This window comes from Rana temporaria, chromosome 2 (assembly GCF_905171775.1).
Source record: "Rana temporaria chromosome 2, aRanTem1.1, whole genome shotgun sequence".
In the NCBI taxonomy this organism is placed as follows: Eukaryota; Metazoa; Chordata; class Amphibia; order Anura; family Ranidae; genus Rana; species Rana temporaria.
Window position 1 is genome coordinate 87921753 of NC_053490.1, and position 25655 is coordinate 87947407.

Genomic DNA, 25655 nt, shown 5'->3' on the forward strand with positions numbered 1-25655 from the left:
GTGCCCAACCTTTTGAAGCACGAGGGCCACTTAAGCGACTTGGTAACCGGTCGCGAGTCAAAATAAACAGAGCAGACGGATGGCAGGTCCATGTCTGCTCTGCATATGCCCACTATACTCTTTTTTTAGTGGATCATATTGGAGGTAGGACACAAGTTAGATTAGATCTGCCACTCCTAAGAGGTGAATGGAGGGTCCAATTGGGTCGAACTGGCTGTGTAAAAGGGGCCCAAGGCTGCTTTCAAACCGATGCGCTGTAATTTACCAACGCAGTGTACCTTTGGCTTTCCTTTACTTTGCAATAGACTTCTATTATATTCTGCATGTTTGGTGCATTTTCTGAATGTGTATGGCTCAGTGCAGGTAACCCGCAGGTGCGCTTCTCTGCATCTTTGGGTCTATTTGAAAGCAGCCCAGTAACCACTGCAGAACAGATATGCTCACTGTGATTTTAGTAATAAAATGACCCTTAATAACAGTATTCTATTTCATCCCAGAGAAGGAGGTCGCAGGCCACATCAGAGGGCCCCACGGGCCACATGTGGCCCCCGTGCCACTAGTTTGGGGCCCCTGCCCTAGGAGAAGCGCTCTCCCAGGTGGTTACCCTGCGGGCGCTCTCCCGTGTCCATCATTCGGCGTCCATAGACATCGAATGTAGGACTCGGCCCTGCCCCCAGGTGCCCACGTCATTGGATTTGATTGACAGCAGCAGGAGCCAGTGGCTGCACCGCTATCAATCTATTCAATCAAGAGGTGAGAACCCTGGGCTGAGGGACAGTGCGTCACCGATGTGGGAAATTCCAGGGCTCCGGTAAGTAAAATGGGGGGGCTGGGGGGCAGTCAGTGCCAGGTGTTGTTTCACCGTAATGTATAGGATGCATTAAGGTTAAACACAAGGGTTTACAATCCCTTTAAGGTTGCCTACCCCTTCTCTATACTGTATCTCTCCTCATCTCCATTACTTTTGGAAGAGGTGTCCTGTAGTTCAGAGGAGATAGCTGGAAAGGCAGATAAGATTGTCTGATCTTTCAGATCACAGGACATTACAATGAAACACGTTTTGTGACAAGAACAGGTACTTTACATACTTAAAAAAACTGTAGTTAGCCAAAAAAAAAAAAAAACGAAAGAGGTCGCCACTGCTAAGGACTGGTAAGCAGCAATATATAACATTATTGTTCTTGGGTTTTGATATACTACGTGGAGCTGTTATGCTTTGCACTGTTTGCTTTCACTGGTGGTAGACTGGTAGTAATGCCTGAAGCCTCGTACACACGACCGAGGAACTCGACGGGCAAAACACATCGTTTTGCTCGTCGAGTTCCTTGTGAAGCCGTCGAAACTCGACAAGCCAAGTTTCTCCATTCCTGTCAAGGAAATAGAGAACATGCTCTCTTTTTGGCTCGTCGAGTTTCTCGACAGTTTCCTCGACAAAAATGTACACATGACCGGTTTCCTCGGCAAAAAAATATCTCCCAGCAAGTTTCTTGCTGGTTTTTGCCGAGAAACTCGGTCGCGTGTAAGAGGCCTGAGAGATGTTTCACAGCTACTTCTGAACTTCTAGTCTAAGGTTTCTACCTCACATGCATGCATACACATACTAGGACAAAATTAGAAAGGATACAATTGCCATTATGTCATTGGAGTGTGGGAGGAAACCAGAGTACCTGGAGGAAACCCGCACAGGCACAGAGAGAACATGCCAACTCCACGCAGGTATTGTCATGGTTGAGATTTAAACTTATGACCCTAGTGCTAGGGCTACACTTTATGGAAGAAAACATTACACAACGGTACAAAATCTGCTTCCAAACATACAATAGAATTTGAATTAAGAATTGCATAATAATTTATGTATATTTCATGAATATTGAAATAGTCACAATGCAAAATAATTTGTCAGTTTTGTTTGATGTGGCTGTAACTGCTGTGATTGTTTGATTTGTGTACACTTGTGCTGTTCTTGTGTGTCAAAAGATGTTAGTACTGGTTTACTATTTTTATACCGCATTACACCCTCAGCTGCAGGGCTGTGGAGTCGGAGTCGGAGTCTCGGAGTCGGGGGAAATTTTGGGTACCTGGAGTCGGAGTCGGCAAACAATGCACCGACACCGACTCCGACTCCTACTAAATTTAGATTGGAATAAAAAAAAAAAAAAGCAAGTTTAAATGTCCCAATTCACAAAAAGTTATAATTAATGACTTCTCTACTGTAAGAATAAAGACCAATGCATGCAGTGCCTCACGTAACCGCAAAACGAACACGTTAAGCGACCGTGAAGAAGCATGCTTTTCATGTGCTTCACTATATGGCACGCAACGCACAATTAGGAGCTGCAATACTTATACTTTCCATAGTGTTGTGTTCTGCTGTTACAGGGAACGCATGTTAGAGAACCAGTAAGTGTCCAAATAAAAAAATTCCAACAGGAGTTTTATAAAGCACTAAAAGAAGTTGAAAAGTATGATCGCTCATCAAAACTTACTGTTGAAGAAGCCATCCTTGTTTATCCAGAGATCGTTAGTGATGTGGCCAGAATAGTTACTGCAATGCCACCCACCCAAGTCAGTGTCGAAAGATTATTTTCAGCCCTAAAAATAATAAAGTCTGACTTAAGAGCCTCTATGAAAGAGGATCTGGCAGAGGCAATTCTATTCCTTAGAACTCTACATTGAATTGATTTGCATTTGCTAAGCCTATAACTACATTTTAATATTAAAATAAACCATTTCTAGGTTTTACAGATTTTGTTTTTGGTTCATTATAGATAAGCTTTGTTTTTGTTCTAAAACAACCAAATAATGTGGTTTGTATTTTTGAACTGGTAAAGATCCTGTTCCTGATGTTTATGCCTGCTGCTACTATCCAGCCACTTGATTGATTAATACAAAAAAAATTATAAAACTTTGTTTTCATTGTGTTTGTCTTTTGCTTAAACTGTGCAATACAGTAGACTGTTGGCTTCCCAGCCAGTAGTCCTGTGGTAGGTTGCGTTTCTTTCCCTCAAGGAATGTATAAAATACATTCGCATATTAATACAGAGGAGTCGGAGTCGCGGAGTCGGAGAGTCGGAGTCGGTGTCGGAAGTACATAAAACTGAGGAGTCGGAGTCGGAACATTTATCTACCGACTCCACAGCCCTGCTCAGCTGTACTACAAAACTACTTCCCTAGGGTACTTTTTCAAACACATTAACAGCCTTTACTTAGTACATGATGATAGTATATAGTGAATTTAAAAGACTAAAAGGAAGAAAATAAAAGAAATATAATGTTAGAGTTTACACTTTAATCTTCTAAAATTGTCACTGGATCTGACTAATCATTTAAAGTTTCTGGGCCTAGTTCTAGACAATGCTCAGGCTAAAAGTTTCCATTCAATGTAAGACTCTATGGTCTCAGACTGAATCTACCTAGAGCAGGAGTTATCAGAATCTCATATTATAATGCCGCGTACACACCATCACTTTATGTGATGAAAAAAAATGACGTTTTTAAAAACGTCACTTTAATTGACTGTGTGTGGGGGAAAACGTCGTTTTATGTCTTGTAAAAAACGACCAAAAAAAATTGAAGCATGCTTCAATTTTATGTGTCGTTTTTCAAAAGTGCACTTTTTACTTCACAGAAATTGACCGTGTGTAGCAAAAAACGTCGTTTTCTAAGACGTTTTTTCATCCACGCATGCCCAGAAGCTACTTATGAAGCAAGCTTCAATGGTAAAACGTGGTGGAACGTAACCTCGCTTTGCAAGAACATTGTGAGAAAAACGATGGTGTGTAGGCAACTTCGTCTTTGAAAATTGAAGTTTCAAAAACGTCATTTTTTACTTCACAGAAAGTGTCGTTTTTTTTCATCACATAAAGTGATGGTGTGTACGCGGCATTAGAGTCCTAGGTCTAATGTAGCCCCATTTGGGCAGTTCATTTTGCCCAAATTCACTCCAGACCTCTGTGATTCAACATTCTGTCCTTGTGGAACAAGTCTATCCTGTCTTTGGACAGACCAATTAATTTGTCATCGAGGACCAGGTTGTCCCTGGCTTGGTGGCTCAGGAATTTGACTCTGGTGTTAGAGGTTTTTCCTCCCTCTCTTTTAAGGATCCTCATGATAGATACCAGCCTTTGGTGCTGCAGAGGAGTCTTGGGCACTCTGTTAGTGCGGGGGACTTCTTCATCAATCTCGTCTCCTGATTAACATCCTGGAACTTCCGCTGATTTGCCTTTGTGTGCAGCATTGGACCATTCTATTGTAGGGTCATCTGTCTTGGATTTTATCAGGTGGCATACATCAATTATCATGATGGAACCAAAAGATAGATCAGAACTTTAGCTTCCAGCCCTGTCAATCATGTACATTCCAGGTGTGGACATTTGGTAGAAAAATTTCCTTAGATCCCTGATCCTGGAACTGGAGAATCTTCCCTACACCTTAAAGTTTTTCAACCCCCCTGTCGAAGGTAGGGAGGCTGAATGTGGATGTTCTGGGCTCTAGGTCTAACAAACTAGTTTTATCTTCAGGTAAAGTGATCCTCTAGCAGAAGCATTGGATGCTCTGGTGGCTCTAAGGAATTAGACCACCCCGATCTATTCCTTTCCTCCACTGAAACTGAACTGCTTCACAGGATTCAGATGGAGGACATTCTGGTGCTCCAAACTGGCCCATCTTCTATCCTAAGGACCAATTTGCTATCCGCCTTCATAATCGTTAGCTTTAACGGCATATTGAATCCCTGGATCTGAAAGATAGGGGCATCTCTGAGTCTGTTTTTACTACCTGCTGAAAACTAAGGTCTATTTTTGGACTTGAAAGGCATATTCCATGTGGTGTCAGTCTCGTGGCTTCTAACCCAGGAGCTTTCCTGTAGCTGCGTCTGAATCATTTTTAGGCTCTCTGCCCTAGCAAGGTTTGGTTTTTGCATAGAGAAAAGATGGGGTGGAGGCCAAGACCTCCTTCTTGCCTAAGGTAGTTTCTGCTTTTCATCTCAACCAGGACGCTGTTCTTAAGTCACTTTGACTGGTTTACCAAAAGTAAATTTGCATCCATTGTCTGTTTCTAAAATGCACAAAAAGGCAGCATGTCCTAATTTGAGGGTCCCTTTACATCTAAAGCAAACGTTTAGGCATTTTCCTTTAAGGCAGCCTATTTGTTTAAAATAGGCTGATAGTGCTCTGCAGCACATGAAAAAACCTTGCAGGTGCGTTTGTATCTACTTTATATGTGTGTTTGGGATGCCATTCACAGTGAATAGCACTGAAACTTACCACACGTATACACTGTTAACGCCTATTGTGGTTACATGCATTTTACAACTACTAGCGGTGAAGCCAACCTTGAGATGAACCTGTGCTCAAACTGTGTGCAATAATATATTTACATATTCTGAAAAAGTAAACACTTTAAGTCCTTACCTCGGTAGCTATAGGCATTGTGGAGCCTTCCAATATAAACATACAGCAGGTGTTTCTAAGCTTTTATAAACTGACTGAAACACAACTTTAAAGTCTATGCTGTGAGCTTTGAGGATCTATAAGATTGAATTACTTCAGAATACTGGCAGCTAGAGAGGTCATTGATGGCTTATTTTATAGAACTGTTACTGTCTTTTACTGATAAACAAATACATTAGGAATATGTAAATACATTACTGTTTAAAGTTTGAACAAGGTTGAACTTAGGTGCTCTAGGCGGCAGTGCAGGGATGTGAACTGGACAAATAGAAATACATGAGATTTTTACTTATAATGCATTCTCATGCTATAAAGTGCACATATTTACTGTATGACAGAAAAGTGTGAGGGGCCCTTATGGATATTGTGTATAGTCTCTCTCTTAAAGCAGAGGTTCACCCTAAATTTGAACTTTATATTACTACTAACCGCAGGCTTAAAGTGGAGGTTCACCCAAAAACTAAATTTTTAACATTCGATTGAGGCTCGTTTTGTGAAGGGGAATCGGGTGTTTTTTTTTTAATCGAAGCAGTACTTACCGTTTTAGAGAGAGATCTTCTCCGCCGCTTCCAGGTATGGGCTACGGGACTGGGCGTTCCTATTTGATTGACAGGCTTCCGACGGTCGCATACAGCGCGTCACGATTTTCAAAAAGTAGCTGAACGTCGGTGCGCAGGCGCCGTATAGAGCCGCACCGATGTTCGACTTCTTTCGGCTACTCGTGACGCGATGTATGCGACCGTCGGAAGCCTGTCAATCAAATAGGAACGCCCAGTCCCGAAGACCATACACGGAAGCGGCGGAGAAGATCTATCTCTAAAACGGTAAGTACTGTTTCGATTTTAAAAAAAAAACACCCGATTCCCCGTCACAAAACGAGCCTCAATCTAATGTTAAAAATTGTTTTTCGGGTGAACTCCCGCTTTAATACAAGTAGAATCCATGTTTTTTTTTCCCCGTAGCTCAATGATTACCTTTATTCTGATGTTTTGCATGTAGCTTCCAGGTACTGTTCCCCGCGGGAGTGGGCGTGTCCTTTGTTTTCCCCGACGGCCCAGTGTGTTATGGGTGCTGTTCGCAATGTCTCCTGGGAGTGATGTCACGAGATTCTCAGGAGACGATCTGTACTGTTTTCAACAGTATTCTCGCGGGTCACGTGGTCACGTTGTGGTCACGTCGTGGTCACGGCGGATCACCACATCCAGGAAGTCTTTGCTTGTGGGCTTCACAATGCCCACAAGAAAGATGGAAAACGTCTAGATGTTTTTTTTAAAAGTCCTTCTTTATGACGGAAAACGAGGCAGTGTGATTAGAAGTGGCTAGCAAGTGAGTGTCAATTTCATATATGTTTTACTATGCATTGCACACAAAAGTAAAAAATCGAGAAACCGCGGAACCTCTGCTTTAAGTTCTTCATAATAGAAAAATAGTATTTTCTGCTGTGTTTTTTCTTGTGCATTGTGGTGACATTATCCTTTAGTTTGTTTACTCCCATTACATTGCATGTCATGGGTTCATCTGTGTTTGTGTGAAAAGCCGAAGTGCCTTGGCCTGATTTATGAAACCTGGAGGAGTGGAAAGAAGTGTTGTCAATATCGTCCAATCAGCATTACTTTTTTTGACCTGCCTGGAAAATAAATAAATAAATAAGAAAATTGTAGCCTATTGGTTGCACAAATGCACAATCTCCTTTAGTTTTATTAAATCAGCCCATGGTTCTTAGTAATCTGAATCTTTCCTTTTTCACGTGTCTTGTAAAGTTCATATAATAAAGTAATTTACTTAGTCAACTTTGTAAATTCTACTCATTACTTAAATTGTAAATTCTACTCATTACTTAAATTGTAAATTCTACTCATTGCTCATTACTTACATTTTTGCTCTTTGCCTGTAAAGTCTCTTGAAGTTCATTGTTTCTAGTGGGAAATGTTTACCATTTATTTGCTTCTATGTGTAAATTTTATGAATGCTATAGTTTCAATGGAATATTCCTAATAGGTTATGAATATTACTACTAAAATGAAGCTGTGGCCAGGCTATGGACCTACATATTCTTAAAGAGGAACTGCAGTCTGCCCACATAATTTGTAATAAAAACATCTTTGCCATTCTAAAGCTTCCCTCCAACCACTTTGCATAATATTTTATATATACACTGTGATTCCGTACTTGCCAAATATGCTGCAGAAATCCTCCCTTCACTGAGTCTGGCTGCAACCATTTTAACCGTAGGCAGCTGAGGCTGCTGCCTGTTCACTTCCTGGATTTACAGGAAGGCACACCTCCAGCTCTGCAGCTCTCTTTGGCTCCTTATGACTCATCCACCTCCCTTCCTGGCAAACTCTCACAAAAGAGAGAGCTGTGAATGATGTCATAAGCCTAGGCTAATGACCAGACAAGGAACAGGAATTGGGCCGTAGAAGGTATTTACTAGCAGAAAAAAAAATGTTTTACTATCCAAAGTTAAAACAACAAGGGCAGAAGATTTAATAGATGGACAGATGAAAACATGATTGAAGGTCTGCTTTAATTGCTTCTGGAAATTGGGCACAAATGAACTCTTAACAATTTCAAAAGCACTCCTAGGGCATGTCTCCTATGCCCTGCTCATTTTTTTCCCACTGTTGCCACCCCACGGCTGCTATTGATGGCAAATCCTATTTCTCCTTTGTAAAATTACACTTAAAGTGAAGGGTCACCCAAAAACTTAATTTTTAACATTAGATTGATGCTCATTTTGTGAAGGGGAATCGTTTTTTTTTTTTTAAATTCAAAGCAGTACTTACCGTTTTAGAGAGCGATCTTCTCCGCCGCTTCCGGGTATGGGCTGCGGGACTGGGCGTTCCTATTTGATTGACAGTCTTCCCGACAGGCTTCCAACGGTCGCATACATCGCGTCACGATTTTCCGAAAGTAGCCGAAACGTCGGTGCGCAGGCGCCATATAAAGCCGCACCGACGTTCGGCTTCTTTCGGCTACTCGTGACGCGATGTATGCGACCGTCGGAAGCCTGTCAATCAAATAGGAACGCCCAGTCCCGCAGCCCATACCCGGAAGCGGCGGAGAAGATCTATCTCTAAAACGGTAAGTACTGCTTCGATTTAAAAAAAAAAACACCTGATTCCCCTAGACAAAATAAGCATCAATCTAATGTTAAAAATTGTTTTTCGGGTGAACTCCCACTTTAAAGGTTTTGGTAGATATTTTTGTTGCCAATTAGGGATACAGTTACTTGCAAGCCAGTCTTCCTCTCTTTTACTAGTACTAGTACAGCCTATTTTTTTTTTTTTTTTTAGTAAAGTCTATATGACAGGTTTACAGTGTATTTGCCAACCTTGCACCTTTAATCTTTGTCAGCCAACTGTGCACAGGTCTGCAATTTATTACTGAAGATGAGACAGATTTTCATTTTAAGCGGGTGAAGAATTAAGAATTGGGTAGGATCAGGTTTCATTAAGTTCGCTGTTTTTACAGCACCTGAGGGAGTCATTTATGACGCAGGCTATAACCTTGTATTAAATCTATTCAAAATCTTTCTCACTGATTCTGTTTAGCATTGCATTCTTGTGCAATATAATTGTTAAACGTCACCCACTGTCTGCAAGTATTATTACAGTGTAACTAAAGGCAAAACTTTTCTTGTTTTCAGTTTGGATAGACGAAGGAAGAGTTATAGCCCGCTTCAGTTTTTTTTTTGCCATCTGTGTCCCAGAGATTTCGCTTCACTTCCTGTCCCATAGCCAAAACAGGAAGTAAGAGGAAATCCTTAAAAAGTGAGCACATCCCATTATGTCACTAGTGTCCCCATTGAAAGATTGCACCTCTATTCGTGTTCAGTGGCGGCTGGTGCTCAAAATTTTTTGGGGGGCGCAAGCGCAGCCACTGTGCCATGCCATCAAACGCAGCCACTGTGCCATCAATTGTCACCACTGTGCCGTGCCATCAAATGCAGTCACTGAGCCATGCCATCAAACGCAGCCACTGTGCCATCAATTGTCACCACTGAGCCATGCCATCAAACGCAGCCACTGTGCCATCAATTGTCACCACTGTGCCATGCCATCAAACGCAGCCACTGTGCCATGCCATCAAACGCAACCACTGTGCCATGCCATCAAACACAGCCACTGTGCTATCAATTGTCACCACTGTGCCATGCCATCAAACGCAGCCACTGTGCCCATCAGTTGTCGCCACTGTGCCAATTGTTGCCACTGTGCCCTTTAATTGTCACCACTGTGCCCTTTAATTGTCGCCACTGTGCCAATTGATGCCACTGTGCCCTTTAATTGTCACCACTGTGCCCTTTAATTGTCAACACTGTGCCAATTGATGCCACTGTGCCCTTTAATTGTCGCCACTGTGCCCATTGTCGCCACTGTGCCCATTGTCGCCACTGTGCCCATTGATGCCACTGTGCCCATTGTCGCCACTGTGCCCATTGTCGCCGCTGTGCCCTGTAAAATGCCCCCCCCCACCCCGCCCGGCACTTACCTTTCTGGGGGTCAGCCATCCTCCTTCCACGTCCCTCGATGTCTTCTCCCACCCTCGATGACGCTTCAGCCAATCAGAACCGGTGAACCTGATTGGCTGAGACGCCTGTCATTCTTATCCAAGGAACGCACCGTTGGTACGTTCCTTACATACGCATTCAGAAGCCGACTACAGCCTGAGGGCTGTACTCGGAAAGTCTATCAGAGCCGCTGGCTCTGGTAGGCACTTCCACACAGCCAACCAGCTGCCGTTATTCAGGTGGCCGGCGCTCACCATCCGGCCATCTGAATAGTGGGTGGCAGCGGCGAAAATTTCAGTGGCTGTGCGAGAGCCAGAGGGGGCTGTTCATGTTCTGATGTCAACACAAAATTTAAGATTTTACTTTCACTTTTGATGATAACAGTAAACAGGACACGCAGAAATGGAAATTCTGATAAGAAATGTCCGATGTGAGCTTTTGGTCTGAAATTCCGATCGTGTGAGGCCATGTACACACGGCCGGGAATCCCGTCAGGAAAAAAAAGTTGGTTTTCCTGACGGGATTCCTGGCAAGCTTTTCTTGCAAAGCCGTGCATACAGACGGCCATTCAAAAGAACGGGCGTTCTTTTGAATGGCAGGAACGCGATGACGTCATCGACTACGGCGAGCAGGCGCTCATCACATTCGATGCCGTCGCCGCCATCTTGCTACACCCCACACTTGTATGCTACCACTCATGCGTCAAACTATTATTGAGTATGCGCAGGTTTACCTGGGACAGGTAAGCATACAGACGACCGGTTTTCTCGGCAGGAAACACTCTGCTGGGAAACCTTACGAGAAAATAGAGAGCAGGATTCCTGATGGGAAAACTGCTAGGGAGCATACACACGGCCGGGATTCCCAGCCAAATGCTCTCCTGGCAATTTTACTGCCGGTTGTGTGTACGAGGCTTTAGGCTTCTTTCACACTAGCCGACTTTAAATTTGCGTGATTTTTAGTGCAACTTTGGAATCAAACTTTGATAAGACTTGTACACTTTTTAGCATTGAAGTCATTTCAAAGTTGAATCAAAGTATTGCAGAAACCTTTTCTGAAGTTGCAGCGACTTCAGTTGTGTCAATTGAAATGGCTCTCATAGAGATACATGGCATTTCACATGTCCTAGGACTTTGGGTCTCACAAGTTGGATCCTAAGGCTGGCCATACATGGTGCAAATTTCTTTCCTGCAACCACGAGTTGCAGGAAAGAAATTCTCTAGATTCCCCCATCAACACAGATAATGCTGATGCTGGAATCTCTCCTGACATGCCATTGTCTTCTTCTAGCGAGGTTCCCACCTATGCAGGTTGCAGTTTGCATATTCCAGGTGCAATTTGCATTTTTCAATACACATTTTTGATCCATTGAAGTCTATGGAACCTAAAACCAGAAGAAAGTCCCTGGCCCTTTCCATAATGCATAGATGTGAACTACATCCATAGGAAACCATGTTAAATTGACTGTCTGCAAAACTGAAAACGCACAAAAAAATGCATAGGTGTGAACCAGGCCTAATGGGGACACAGACAGCAATAAAAACTGATAGGTGTTCTAATCTCTCACCACTACCATCCAAACCTAAACAAAAAGTTTTGCCTTTAGTTAGAGCCGGTTCACACTGGGGCTCGTCCCATTCTAGTGAATAGAACCGTTCTAATAGGAGCGACGCAAGTCGCTCCGACTTAGAAAAAGGTTCTTGTACGACTTCAGGGGCGACTCGGGGCGATTTGCATTGACTTCTATACAGAAGTCATTTTGCTAATCGCCTCTGAAGTCGTTTTCAGGACGACTTGCAGAGTCGCCCCCGAAGTCGTGCCGCCGCAGTGTGAACCGGTTCTCACACTTTCAGAAACACATTACAACATTACAATGTAACAACTTTATTTCTGTATCTTTGTATGTTCTCTATTTCCTTCACATTTAGGTTCAAGGGAATTGATCTGCATGTGACATGCAACAAGTTATTAAATAAACTTTTTCCCTATTTAACCCTTATTAACCCTTAGTAACCTCTACTCGTTCCAACCCTTCTCCCCATAGCTATTCTTTTTCTGCTGATTATTTGTTCTTTCTATTTTTTTTCCATTAGTATTAAACCTTTTTTGTTTTGTTTGTTAATATTTTCAGAGTTGGATGACATGAGATTCATTTAGTATGACTTACATGCTCTTGTTATTTTAGCTATTCTTCTCCTCACTTTTTTCTCTGCTTATTGTGCCTCAGCCTCGGGGGCCCCATGTGACTGTTACATGCCTGATGGAGGGGTCCTGCATGGCTCCCAAACATCACTTTTATTTCTTGATACTACAGTGGAACCTTGGTTTACGAGTAACGTGGTTAACGAGCATTTGAATAATGAGCAACTTTTTTTTTTTTATTCTGACTCAGTTCCCGAGTGTTTCCAAACCTTTCGTAGTGTTTCTGAGATCAACCGAGCTGTCCCCGAGTATTTACAGCGCCCCCCCATCTCTGGCCACATGCGGTATTGCATGCCATAGAAGTCAATGCGGAACAAATTATCTTTGTTTCCATTGACTTCTATGGGGAAACTTGCTTTGATATGCGAGTGCTTTGAATTACAAGCATTCTCCTGGAACGGATTATGCTCGCATTCCTAGGTTCCACTGTACGTGATTAAAGTTTTGGACCCAATTTTGGAGATCCTGGTGTGCTGGTGTCCTTCCCATGTGCCTGTTGGGACCTTTGGAGTCTTGCCAGAGTCTCCAGTTTGTTTGCACTCCCGTTTATAACTACAACCTTATGTATAGCTGTTCCCAGCACCGCACACCCAAATAGAGCAAGAAGGACACAGAGCCAAGCAGGGGCGGACTGACAACTCATGGGGCCCCCGGGCAATAGAAGACTATGGAGCCCCCGGGCTTACAGATGGCCACCATGCCAGGAGGGCAGGGCAGTTAAAATCTCTGGATTTTCACACCAAAAGCATGTCGGTTTCAGACATATCAGGGACAGATGTAAAAAAAACATAGATTTTTACATACTGTCCCTGGTTTTATTGAGCCTGGCAACCCTGATGGAGCCCCCTAGTGGCATGGGGCCCTCGGGCAGTGCCCGAGAGCCCCAATTGTCAGTCCGCCCCTGGAGCCAAGCCATACCTTGCCTCCACCACCACAACAGTCACTGAAATTTGTTGACGTGGCTTTGGTTCTACGTCCCTTTAAAAAAATGTGCAAAATAAAAAGGCACTTTTATTTAGATTGTAACTAACTTTGCCATAATTTGTATCACAAATGTAATTTTAGACAGGTATTAAAATAAAATGACATTTTTTTAAATCTAATGTTACTATTTTAAAAATAACACTGGTCAAAAAAAGCATTTTTTTTGTTACATGTTTTTATCTATGTATTTTATATAAATAATAATAATAAAAAATGCAAGACTGAACATTTGACAAGCAGTAAATAAGCTTTAAAGTGTAAGTAAACCCCCCTACCATTTTCAGCCAATGAAGCTGCCATCTTTGCCTCTGCCATGATGCTTTACATGTGATCACTTATGACACAAGCCATTGGATGGTTTGACAGTTTGGTTGAGAACACAACCAATTGGAGTGTTACATTTCTGGCATGTGCCGGAAATGTAACTGTTTTAAGGATGGGTTTACTTCCGCTTTAAAATTGTCAAGCCATTTTTTCAGCAGCACAGCTTCCCCTGCTCCCCCCTCCCAGCTGTGACTCAGAAGGCTTCCATCTTTCTAATCTCTACCTTAAACACAGAGCAGGAGCTGTGAAAGTGGTGTTCTGTGCTGCTGGAGATGACTTGAACATTTTAAATGCTTCTGCTATGAAGATGAATTGCTGAACAGTGCTTGCTACAGAAGTCAGTAGGGGCTAGCTTTAGGCTGGAATCACAGCTCTCTTATCTCTGCAGAGAGATAAGAGAAGTGTTCAGCAGATTAGCAACGTTTTAGATGCGAATTTGGAGACCTGGGAGAAGTTACGAGTGAGAGGAGAGTGGGGGAGAAGTGTATTGAGCTGAATGAGAGAAATTCCTGAAGAGAACTGAACACATCTGCGAATCAGCTGCGTACCCATAGAAGATAATGGGCTTGAATTCGCACCTGAGCCGCACCGCAATGCCTAAAAGACGCACACGGTTTTACTGCAATGCGCAGTGCGAATGCATCGCACATATGTGAACCAGCCTCATTGAAAACAATGTATTGGTTATCTGCGTATTGGATGCGGTTTAAGCCGCACTCAATTCGCATAGGTGTGAACCTGGCCTTAAATGTTATTACTGCTTATTAGGAAAAAGTAAGTAATTAAATGTCCATAGCCTAGCCACAGGATCACTTTATTGTAGCCTTAAATAACTCAAAGTTCCCTGAACATCAGGTCAGATTATTGATCAAGGGTGAAATTGGGACGATTATTTCCAACCTTAGACTTTCTATAGACATCAGATGATGGTTGGAACTTCCGACTGCTGGGCACAGCAATGTTATAGAACCATTGTGGCATTGACCTACGTAATTGTATACATGATTGTCTCTTTTGCACTTAGCAATCTCCCTGCACAGGATTTACTTCAGTATAACAATAGTAATTGCTTGGAAATTGAATTTCAGAGTAAGAAACAAATTCAATACTGACTCCAAAAATTGATAAATCACTAGATGAACATTCTGCATTGTATAGCTTTGAACAATCATGCATTTTATTTTTATTCTGTCTAAGTAAAATGAACTGCCCCATTGCAGAGGGAAGGATGAGTCTCTGTGATTATACAAGAACAGTTGGGAAAGTGGAGGCATTATTACACATGTTTACATGTTCTTAGTAACCAGTACCAGTGTTTCTCTTGTGTGTCTATTTCTACTTTTCTTGCTGACACTGTTTTGTTCTGCCTACAGTGAGCCACAAGCAATGTGTTACATTGAAACATCCAATCTCGATGGCGAAACTAATTTAAAAATACGTCAGGTACTATAAATATGTTTTCCTCAATTCTCTTTCTTTTCCTTCTCTACTTCTCTACTCTCCTCCAATCGTCTGCCCCCTTCATCCACCTCCCCTGTCTCCCTTTAATTAATATTCTTCTTGTCTCTCTTTTCCCTCCTCATATTACTCTTTACCTTCTTTGTTTCCTAAGCTTGTCATCAAGTGTATAACGGAACTTACTAAAGAGCTTTTTATTCTACTGACGACTGGTCACATCATCTCATAAGCTCTTCCTCTGCCTCTGACCTTAAAGCGGAGGTCCACCCTAAAAAACATTTATACATTAACATTTTCTTTGAAATAAAAAAAACAATTTTACGTACCAAAAACCCCTGTTGCTATGCAGTCTTCCTCTTCCTATTCCGCGGAGCTGTTCGGTTACTTCATCCTCTTCGGCGAGCTCCCTCTGTGTGTCCCAGAAGACGACGGGGCCATTCACAAAGCGCCATGCGACTAGCGTATATGCAGTAGGAAACACTGTAGCTGCTGACTTTTAATAAGGGCACTTACCTGTCCAGTGAGCCCGCGATGTCGGCCCCCCGAGGCCGATCCGTTCATCAGGTCGGAGGCTGGCGCTACCATTCCACCTAAGGGAAACAGGCAGTGGAGCCTTGCGGCTTCGCTGCCTGTTTACCTTAGGTGGAATGGTAGCGCCAGCCTCCGATCCGATGGACGGATCGGCCTCGGGGGGCCAACATCGCGGGCTCACTGGACAGGTAAGTGCCCTTATTAAAAGTCAGCAGCTACAGTGTTTGCCTGAGATCAAGTAGTTAAAGTGTTACTAAAGGTAAAACATGTTTTTAATTAAAATAAGGATGTTATACTCATCTGCTCTGTGCAATAGTATTGCACAGAGTGGGCCTGAACCTCATTTTCTGGGGTCCCCCGCCTTCAATCTTGGCTCCTCCTTTTATTCTTGTAACCCCTTAGGAAGCCGCTTGCTATAGGGGCACACCATGCTTGCTCACTCCCGAGCAGTGTGTGTCTTATGGAACCACGTTCCATAGACACACACAGCAGGGCTTAGCCCTGGCCCCTGACTCCTCCTCACTGCATTTGATTGACAGCAGCAGGATCCAATGACTCCGACCCGAGTCACTGTGTGAAGAGGAAGAGAGGGGAAAAGAGATGCAACCATGCAAAGCGCTCAATCTCTTCTCCCCTCTCTTCCCCTTCACACAGAGCGGACAACTATAAAACATGTTTTGGCCTAAATTGGCAGAAGTTTTTTTTTATATTAATGCATTCTATGCATTCGGATAAAAATCCTTCTGTGTGCAGCAGCCCCCGCCTCCCTAATACTTACCTGAGCCCCATCCCCTCAGGAATGCTTCAACTTAAAGGGGTGTTCCGGGCAAATTAAAATTAAAAGCCAGCAGCTGCTAGCTTTTAATAAATGGAGACTTACCTGTCCTGGTGTCCCTCGATGTCGGCACCACAGCTGATGTTTCCCATCAGCTGTCGGGTGCTGCCGTTGCCATTGCGGGTAAGGGAACCCGGCAGTGTCGCCATGAACCCTACTGTGCATGCGCGAGGCCCGCTCCTCTCTCCTATTAGCCCGGCAGCCAGGGGAGGAGGAGGAGGGAGCCCCGCAGTGACGTCACAGACTCCCGGAAGTGGGGAAGGATACCTCTTTGACAGGTATCCTGTCCCCCCTCCCCCCGAAAGGTGCAAATTGTGGCACGGGGAGGGGGGGTAATCCGATGAGTGGAAGTTCCACTTTAGGGTGCAACTCCGCTTTAAGTATATTTGGGTCCATCCGGCAGCATGACTAGCCACCACCATCCAAACAGGGAGGCAGGCTGCTGCATATTGTTCATGTTGTTTGGGGTCAGGCACCAATGTAGTGCTTTTTCCATATACCTTGACTTATCCGCCTTAAAGCATACTAAAGCATTGAAGGTATAACCCGAAATTATATGACACGTGTGCATTCTATGTAATGCAAATTGTAAATTTACAAATTGTACTTTGTCCTGTGCATTGCTGGTACACAGAATCCCCCCAGAAATGTCATCTCCTGCTCATGTGATTGGCTTCCTCATTTTCCCAGCAATGTTTTGCTATTATTTCAACCCTGCATAGTGTGCTTTAGCCACAAAAAACAGGCTACACAGATGTGAACTAGTGCCATTAAAAAAACGGTCCTTCAAAACTAGGCTTGCTGCCATCCCCAGGAGTGGTTGTAAACGCAGGCTGTGTGATTAGACCTCTGTTCTGAAAAATAGACAAATCTGATGAATGTCACCTCTGGGGATATAAGATTTCAAATCCACCATGGTAACAAGTTGTTTACAAAACCAGCGCCTTCTTCCAATAAAAATCATTTTGAAGCACCCTGCCAGGTTATTAAAGAATTATAAATATGTCCGTGCCTCCTTATAATCACCCAATAGATTATCAAGAAGCAGACCCTCATTTGTCTTTCCCACAGATTGAACAAGTGTGATTTGCCTGCGCTAAACATAAAAGTGTTTTATGCATAATCCAGCGCAAAGCAAATTAAAAGTAATCACTACGTCTTTGTCATTTGTCATTTTTTAAACATTTTAACCACTTCCATACAGGGCACTTACGTACCTTCCCGCCCAAGCCAATTTTCAGCTTTCAGCACTGTCGCACTTTGAATGGCAATTGCGCGGTCATGCTACACTGTACCCAAACAAAATTGGCGTCCTTTTTTCCCCACAAATAGAGCTTTCTTTTGGTGGTATTTGATCACCTCTGCGATTTTTTTTTGCGCAACATCTAAAAAAAGACCGAAAATTTTGAAAAAAATTACGTTTTTATTTTTTTCTGTAATTTTTTTGTAAATAAGTAAGTTCTCTCTTTCAATTACGGGCACTGATATGGTGGCACTGATGGGCACAGATGAGATGGCACTGATGGACATCGACGAGGTAGTACTGACGGGCACAGATGAGGTGGCACTGATTGGCGGCGCTGGTATGCGGCACTGATGGGCACACATAGGCGGCAGTCATGGGCACACATAGGCGGCACTGATGGGCACTCATGGGCAGCACTGGGCACTCATAGGCGGCACAGATGGGCACTCATGGGCGGCACAGATGGGCACTGTGGGGTGGCACTTATGGGTGGCACAGATGGGCACTGTGGGGTGGCACTGATGGGCACTGTGGGGTGGCACTGATGGGCACTGTGGGGTGGCACTGATGGACACTGTGGGGCGGCACTGATGGACACTGTGGGGCGGCACTGATTTACTTGTTGCCAGTCAGTGCCCATTTGTGGGCACTGATTGGCATCATTTTTTTACCCCCAGACTTTTTTTTTTTCAGACTTACTTTTTTTTTTTTTTTTTACTTTTTTTTTGTCCCATTTTTTTTGTTTTGCCCTTCCCTGGTGGGCATCCCTGGTGGTCCATGTGGCGATCCGAGGGGGGGCTGCGCTGATAAACAATCAGCGTGAACCCCCCCCCCCTGTCAGGAGAGCCGCCGATCGGCTCTCCTCTACTCGCGTCTGTCAGACGCGAGTGAGGAAGAGCCATCAACGGCTCTTCCTGTTTACATCGTGATCAGCCGTGGTTGGACACGGCTGATCACGTGGTAAAGAGTCTCCGTGAGAGACTCTTTACCGAGATCGGTGTTGCGGGGTGTCAGACTGACACCCCGCAACAACCATCGCCGCGATGCGCGCCCCCGGGGGCGCGCAGCGGCTCAGAATCCTGAGGACGTCATATGACGTCCAGTCAGGATTCTACAACCACTTTGCCGACGTCAATCTGTCATTGGCGGGCGGCAAGTGGTTAAAGATGTAGATAAAATTAGTGTTACGGTGTGTTGTCATTAGTTCTTAATTGAACCCCAATATACATACACCGTGTGCACAGATGTGAATTTGCTGAGTGTTGCATCGCAAAGAAATATGCAAGAGCTGGTTTTAAATAATTTGGGGCACGTTGTGTGCCCTTTTATAATGAGCTGCCCAAACACAGTGGGCCAGATTCACATACAAATACGTTACGCTGCGGCGGCGTAACGTATCCTATTTACGTTACACCGCCGCAAGTTTACAGCGTAAGTGCCTGATTCACAAAGCACTTACCTGTAAACTTGCGGCGGCGTAGCGTAAATCCGCTCGGCGCAAGCACGCCTAATTCAAATGGGGCGGGCACCATTTAAATTAGGCGCGTTCCCGCGCCGAACGTACTGCGCATGCTCCGTCCGTAAAATTACCCGACGTGCATTGCGCTAAATGACGTCGCAAGGACGTCATTGGTTTTGTCCAGCGCCATTCACGGACGACTTGCGCAAACGGCATGAAATTAAAAATTTCGACGCGGGAACGACGGCCATACTTAACATTGGTTACACCACCTAGAAGGCATGCTTAGTTTTACGCGACGCATCTCTACGGAAACTACGTAAATTTAGATCGACGGACAAAGCGGACGTTCGTGAATCGGCGTAACTAGTCATTTGCATATTCTACGCCGACCGCAATGGAATCGCCACCTAGCGGCCGGCCTAGAATTGCAGCCTAAGATCCGACAGTGTAACACAGTTACACCTGTCGGATCTTAGGGCTATCTATGCGTATCCTGATTCTATGAATCAGGCGCATAGATACGACAATCGTATCAGGAGATACGACGGCATATCAGGAGATACGCCGTCGTATCTCTTTTGTGAATCTGGCCCTATATGCTCAAGGCACAAAAATGTGTGATTTAATGTGCACACATTATAGTATGACTGAGCCCTAACTGGCAAAAAGAGGATTGCCTTTTTTTACAAAAAAGTGCATGAGTTTTTCTATAGATAAACAGACAAGTGTAATTGAGTCCCAGGTTGGCTTCCCGCTAACCATTTGCATAGTTCTGCATTGATTTAATTTTTTATTTATTTTTATGAGCAAGTGCAATGACATGTGCTGCTATTCCCATTGGAAGGCCTTTTAATGCATGCCAATGCATCAAAAAACAATTAGGACATTTTTCAGCTGAGACACATCAATGCACCACACGTGTAAACTAAAAAGATGGCAGACCTTTACACATGGGTAAAGCCGGGTGCACACTAGATTTTTTTTTCCGTTCAACACAGTGGGCTGAATGAAAAAGAACTGAGAGGTCAACGTACTAACACTGGCGATGTTGGTGCATCTATCTCCCCTGCTGTGTATTCTGACAGAGGGACTGCCCCCCTGCCAGAGCACACTGATCAGTGCTCACAGCCAATAACTGCCAGTGCTGATTGGATGCGGGTTTTAATGTCAGTTGGATGCTTGTATTCCAGCATGCCCATTCGACAGAAGGCTGCCGTGAGACCGGCTTCTGTAGAACAGACAGTTGTACACATGGGCCGCAAGTCGGCCGAACCAATCAACTTCAGACGATTTTCGGCCTTGTATGTACAAGGCTTTTATTGTATTTAACCGCTTACCGACCAGCCGCTGCAGTGATGCTGCAGCAGGTTGGCTGCGCAAATCGCTCTAGGTGTACGACGGTCCCTTTAATGGCTAGAGCAGGCGCGGGCGCCGCTGGAACCGGTGCACGTGGCCGGTGGCCACAATGTTTGCTTGCCACCCGAGATCGCTCCACAGAGTCAGAACGGGGATCTGTCAATGTAAACAAACAGATCCTTGTTCTAAAAAGGGAGTAGAGAGAGATTGTCTGTTCCTAGTGATTAGGAACAGCGATCTCTCTCTACTCCCAGTCAGTGCACTCCTCCCACAGTCAGAAGCACCTTCCCAGGGAACACATAACCCCTTCACCCCCCCTAGCGTTAACCCCTTCCCTGCCAATGTCATTTATACATTGATCAGTGTTTTTTTTTTTGCTCTGATCACTGTAACGATGTCACTGGTCCCAAAAAAGTGCCCCCATTTCGTAGACGCTATAAACTTTGCGCAATCAATCAATTTACGCTTATTGCGATTTATTTATTTTTTTACCAAAAAATATGTAGAAGAATAAATATTGGCCTAAACTTATGAAGAAATATGTTTTTTATAGATTTTTTTTAGATATTTATTATAGCAAAAAATAAAAAATATATTATTGTTTTCAAAATTGTCGGCCTTTTTTTGTTTATTGCGCAAAAAATAAAAACCACAGAAGGGATCAAATACCACCAAAAGAAAGCTATATTTGTGGCAAAAAAAGATTATCAATTTTGTTTGTGTACAATGTCGCACGACCGCGCAATTGTCAGTTAAAACGACGCAGTGCCGTATCGCAAACAATGTCCTGGTCATTAAGGGGGTAAATCCTTCCGGGGCTGAAGTGGTTAAACATATTTTAAGGTGTTCACACCAGATGCAGTGGGATGCATTTTTTTACTGCTTTGCAACTGCACAGACCATCTGAAATCCAGGTTATCTTATGGCCATAGTTTACACTATTACAGTGCAGTGAAAAAAAGTACAGTGCACATAAAAGTCCAAAGAAAGAAGATGAAAGTGACTTGAAAGGAAATGCAAGCTTAGGAAAAATGCACCACAAATGTATGCAAAAACAGTCTCTCTCACATCCCCAGCAGTGGTTATAACTGCAGACTGCATAATTACTGTATAGCTGGCGATACGTTTCTGGATTTTAAAAAAACAGACAAATCTGATGAATGTCCCCTGTGGGGATATAAGATTTCAAATCCACCATGGCAACAAGTTGTTTACGAACCCAGCTCCATCTTTCGATATGATTAATCTTGAAGCACCCTGCCAGGTTATAAAAGAATTATAACAATATGTACGTGTCTCCTTATAATCACCCAATAAATTATCCGGAAGCAGACCCTCATTTGTCTTTCCCACAGATCGGGGCTGAACAAGTGTCATTTTTGCCTGGGCTAAACATAAAAAAAGTGTTTTATACACAACCCAGCAGAAAGCAGTCATAAGTAATCACTAGGTTTTTTTTCTGGCATTTGGCTTTTTTTTATGCATTTTAAGGATGTCAATACATTTAATGTTAATCCGTATAGGAGATATAGTATTATTAATCAGAATGCTTGATAGAAGAGGTCATATAACTGAATCCATGCTTGCTGGCTCAAACATCCCTTTAGCGTATGCAGAAACGCACACACAAATATTCACAAAAACATTATTTTTATTTTATTGATAGAACAGTGTACAGTCATTATTCATATCAGTCCAAAAGCAGGTGGCTAGCAGTGGTGGCTGGTGCTCCAAATTTTTGGGGGGCGCAAACGAAAAAAAAAATTGCAGCCTCACTGTGCCCATCAAATGCAGCCACTGTGCTATCAATTGTCACCACTGTGCCATGCCATCAAATGCAGTCACTATGCCATGCCATCAAACGCAGCTACTGTGCCATGAATTGTCACCACTGTGCCATGCCATCAAATGCAGTCACTATGCCATGCCATCAAACGCAGCTACTGTGCCATGAATTGTCACCACTGTGCCATGCCATCAAATGCAGTCACTATGCCATGCCATCAAACGCAGCCACTGTGCCATCAATTGTCACCACTGTGCCATGCCATCAAACGCAGCCACTGTGCCATGCCATCAAGCACAGCCACTGTGCCATCAATTGTCGCCACTGTGCCAATTGTCGCCACTGTGCCCATTGATGTCACTGTGCCATTTAATTGTCGCCACTGTGCCCATTCATGCCGCTGTGCCAATTGTCCCACTATGCCCATTGTCCCCACTGTGCCTATTGTCGCCACTGTGCCCATTGATGTCACTGTGCCCTTTAATTGTCGCCACTGTGCCCATTAATGCCGCTGTGCCAATTGTCCCCATTGTCCCAACTGTGCCTATTGTCGCCATTGTGCCCATTGATGTCACTGTGCCCTTCGTCGACGCTGTGCCCTGTAAAATGCCCCTCCCCCCCCCCCCCTGCCCGGCACTTACCTTTACTGGAGTCAGCCATCCACGTCCTCGACCCTCGATGTCTTCTCCCGCCCTCGATGACGCTTTCAGCCAATCAGGTTACCGGTAGCCAGAACCGGCCAACCTGATTGGCTGAGACGTCTGTCAGTCTTATCCAAGGAACGCATCCCCCGTGCGTTTCCGAGGATAAGCTTCCGGGGACCCGAGGGCTGTACTCAGGCTGTGGCTCTGATAGGCACTTCTGTACATCCAACCAGCTGCCGTTATTCAGATGGTCGGCGCCCCATGTCCGGCCATCTGAATAGAACAGCGGCAGCGGCAACAATAACACAGATTCGTGCAATGCATGAATCTATGTCATTAGACTCAGTGGCGGTGAGAGCCAGAGGGGGCGGCACCCCAGCGCCCTCTATGGACGAACCGCCACTGGTAGCTAGCTATACATTCTTACAGCCATACTGTCCCTGATTAGGAACAAAGTCCCTCTGACCGTGTTTCCCCTTCATTTGGTCTGATTTATATAGTATTATATAAAATGTACTTTTTATCTTTCAAAAAGTTTCCCAGTGTTAAACCTTTCATCCAATGTCTAAATTGCTGCATTTGTATTTAAAGCCAATATAAAGGAATTATAGTGGTTAAAAAAAGCACTTGTGGGTTTAATTGTTTTTCTGTATAATTCTCCAATTTGGAAAGGAGAAATAATGGACTTTTGTGGTGCTGACAATATGAATTTTATTATTATTTTATTTTTATTTTATTACAGAAACCATAAAATTACAACCTTAAAAACATGAACACATGTTGTGCAAAAAAAAACAAAAAACCCTTGAAAGCCTCCCCTGGGATATATGACACCAGCCCATAATCACACAAAGTTACATAACGAAACAATTATTAGGCCTCGTTTTTCTCGGCAAGAAACAGCCAAGAAAGCTGCTGGGAGTGCTTTTTGGCGAGAAAACCGTGCGTGTGTATGGTTTCTCGTCGGGAAAACTGCCGGGAATCTCGACGAGAAAAATAGAGAACCTGCTCTCTATTTTCTCGTCGGGATTCTCAGGAGTATTTTCCTGCCGAGAAAACGAGCGTGTGTATATGCTTACCTGTCCCCGGTAAGCCTGCGCATGCTCGATAAGACTTTGACGCATGCGCGGTAGCTTACAAGGGCAGTGTAGGGTGTAGTAAGATGGTGGCGACGGCATCGAATGTGACGAGCGCATGCTTGTCGTAGTCGATGGCGTCACTGTGTTCTTGCAATTCAAAAGAATGGCGGTTCTTTTGAATGGCCCATGTGTACACTCGGCAAACAGGAAAGCTTGGAAGGAATCTCATCAGGAAAACTGATGTTTTTTTTCCTGATGAGATTCTCGGCCGTGTCTACAGGGCTACAGTCCCAATTGATAGGTGGGTGTCCTCCAGTTGCTTAATTCCCCAACACGTTTCTGGGGATAACCCACTTCTTCGGGAGGTAAGGGGGGCAAGTCAACAAAGTCCAGCACCAAACAAAGGAGGGCACTATGGTCTGGTTAGACACACATGTCAAATGCACCCTGGGGGCAGGTGTGGGAGTAACAAATGGCAGCAGTCACCTATACAAAAAATCAAGTATCAACAAAATACTCCAGACAGTCAAAATCTGAACAGTGGCTAGTAATGGCCAGTGGGATAGAGGATTTTAGTCATACAATAACCCAAGTTCACCTGGCCTCTCAGTAGTCCATTTTTTCTCCTTTCCAAATTCTCATTTAAGGGGGCGTGGCAGGGTGTGTGTACTATGCAGGGCTTTTTTTCTCAAACAATAGGTACTGAATCTCAACCACAAACCCCCCCAAAACCCCTCCCCCACACACACCCTCTAAATCATATCACATAGTGGGTGTGGTCCGATTTCACAAACAGTAGGAGGGTCTTAAAGGGGCATTGAATACCAGGATTGCATTACATACAGAGTTTAGAGTTTAGGGTGGTTACACACAGAGTTGAGCTGTCACTTGTAAACACAGAAACCGGACTTCTGTGTTTAAAAGTGATTGTGGTGAGCAGGCACCAAAAGGGCTGAGCCAGAGGTGGTGGATCTGAGTTCCACCAAGTTCCACCTGAAATCAAGCCCTGGTCCTATGCCTACATAATTTTGCTAATAGGTGTCCCTCGTTCCCATCTCAAAATGTTGGGAGATATGTTATAACCGTGTAAGTTTAAACAAAATTTTCCATATAATATAACATTTTTAAGTGATACACACAGGCCCAGATTCAAGTAGCAATTGCGCCTGTGTAACCATAGGTTACACAGCGCAATTGCTTACTTGCCCCGGCGTTACGAATGCTCCTGATTCAGGAACATCGTAACGCCGACTGCAGCCTAAAATCTGCGTGGCATAAGGCTCTTATGCCACGCATATCTAGGCTGCATTCTTGCGATGACCGCTAGGGGGCGTTCCCATTGTGGTCAGCGTATAGTATGCAAATTGCATACTAACACCGATTCACAATGTTGCGCGAGCCCTGCGTACGCAATTTACCTCGTTTCCGTACAGTGTGTTTAGCGTAAGGCTGCCCCTTCTAATAGCAGGGGCAGCCAATGCTAAAGTATACCCGTCGTTCCCGCGTCGCAACGTTCGAATTTTACGTAATTTGCGTAAGTGATTCGTGAATGGCGCTGGACGCCATTCACGTTCACTTTGAAGCAAATGACGTCCTTGCGACGTCATTTGCCGCAATGCACGTCGGGAAAGTTTCCCGACGGAGCATGCGCTCTACGCTCGGCGCGGGAGCGCGCCTAATTTAAATGATTCCCGCCCCCTACGGGATCATTTACATTAGGCGCCCTTACGCAGGGCAAGTTTACACAGCGCACACGCAATTTACGGAGCTACTGCTCCGTGAATT

General features: G+C 44.1%; 1 protein-coding gene across 2 annotated transcripts in view; it reads left to right on the forward strand.

Annotated features, from left to right (window-relative positions):
• The window catches only part of ATP8A2 (ATPase phospholipid transporting 8A2), an 899065-nt gene that overhangs the window by 191344 nt on the left and 682066 nt on the right, over window positions 1-25655 (forward strand). For both annotated transcript variants that reach the window (XM_040340493.1, XM_040340494.1), the window contains one exon: window positions 14847-14916. In XM_040340493.1, the coding sequence (XP_040196427.1) occupies window positions 14847-14916 (70 nt within the window). The remainder of the gene's footprint in view (window positions 1-14846; window positions 14917-25655) is intronic.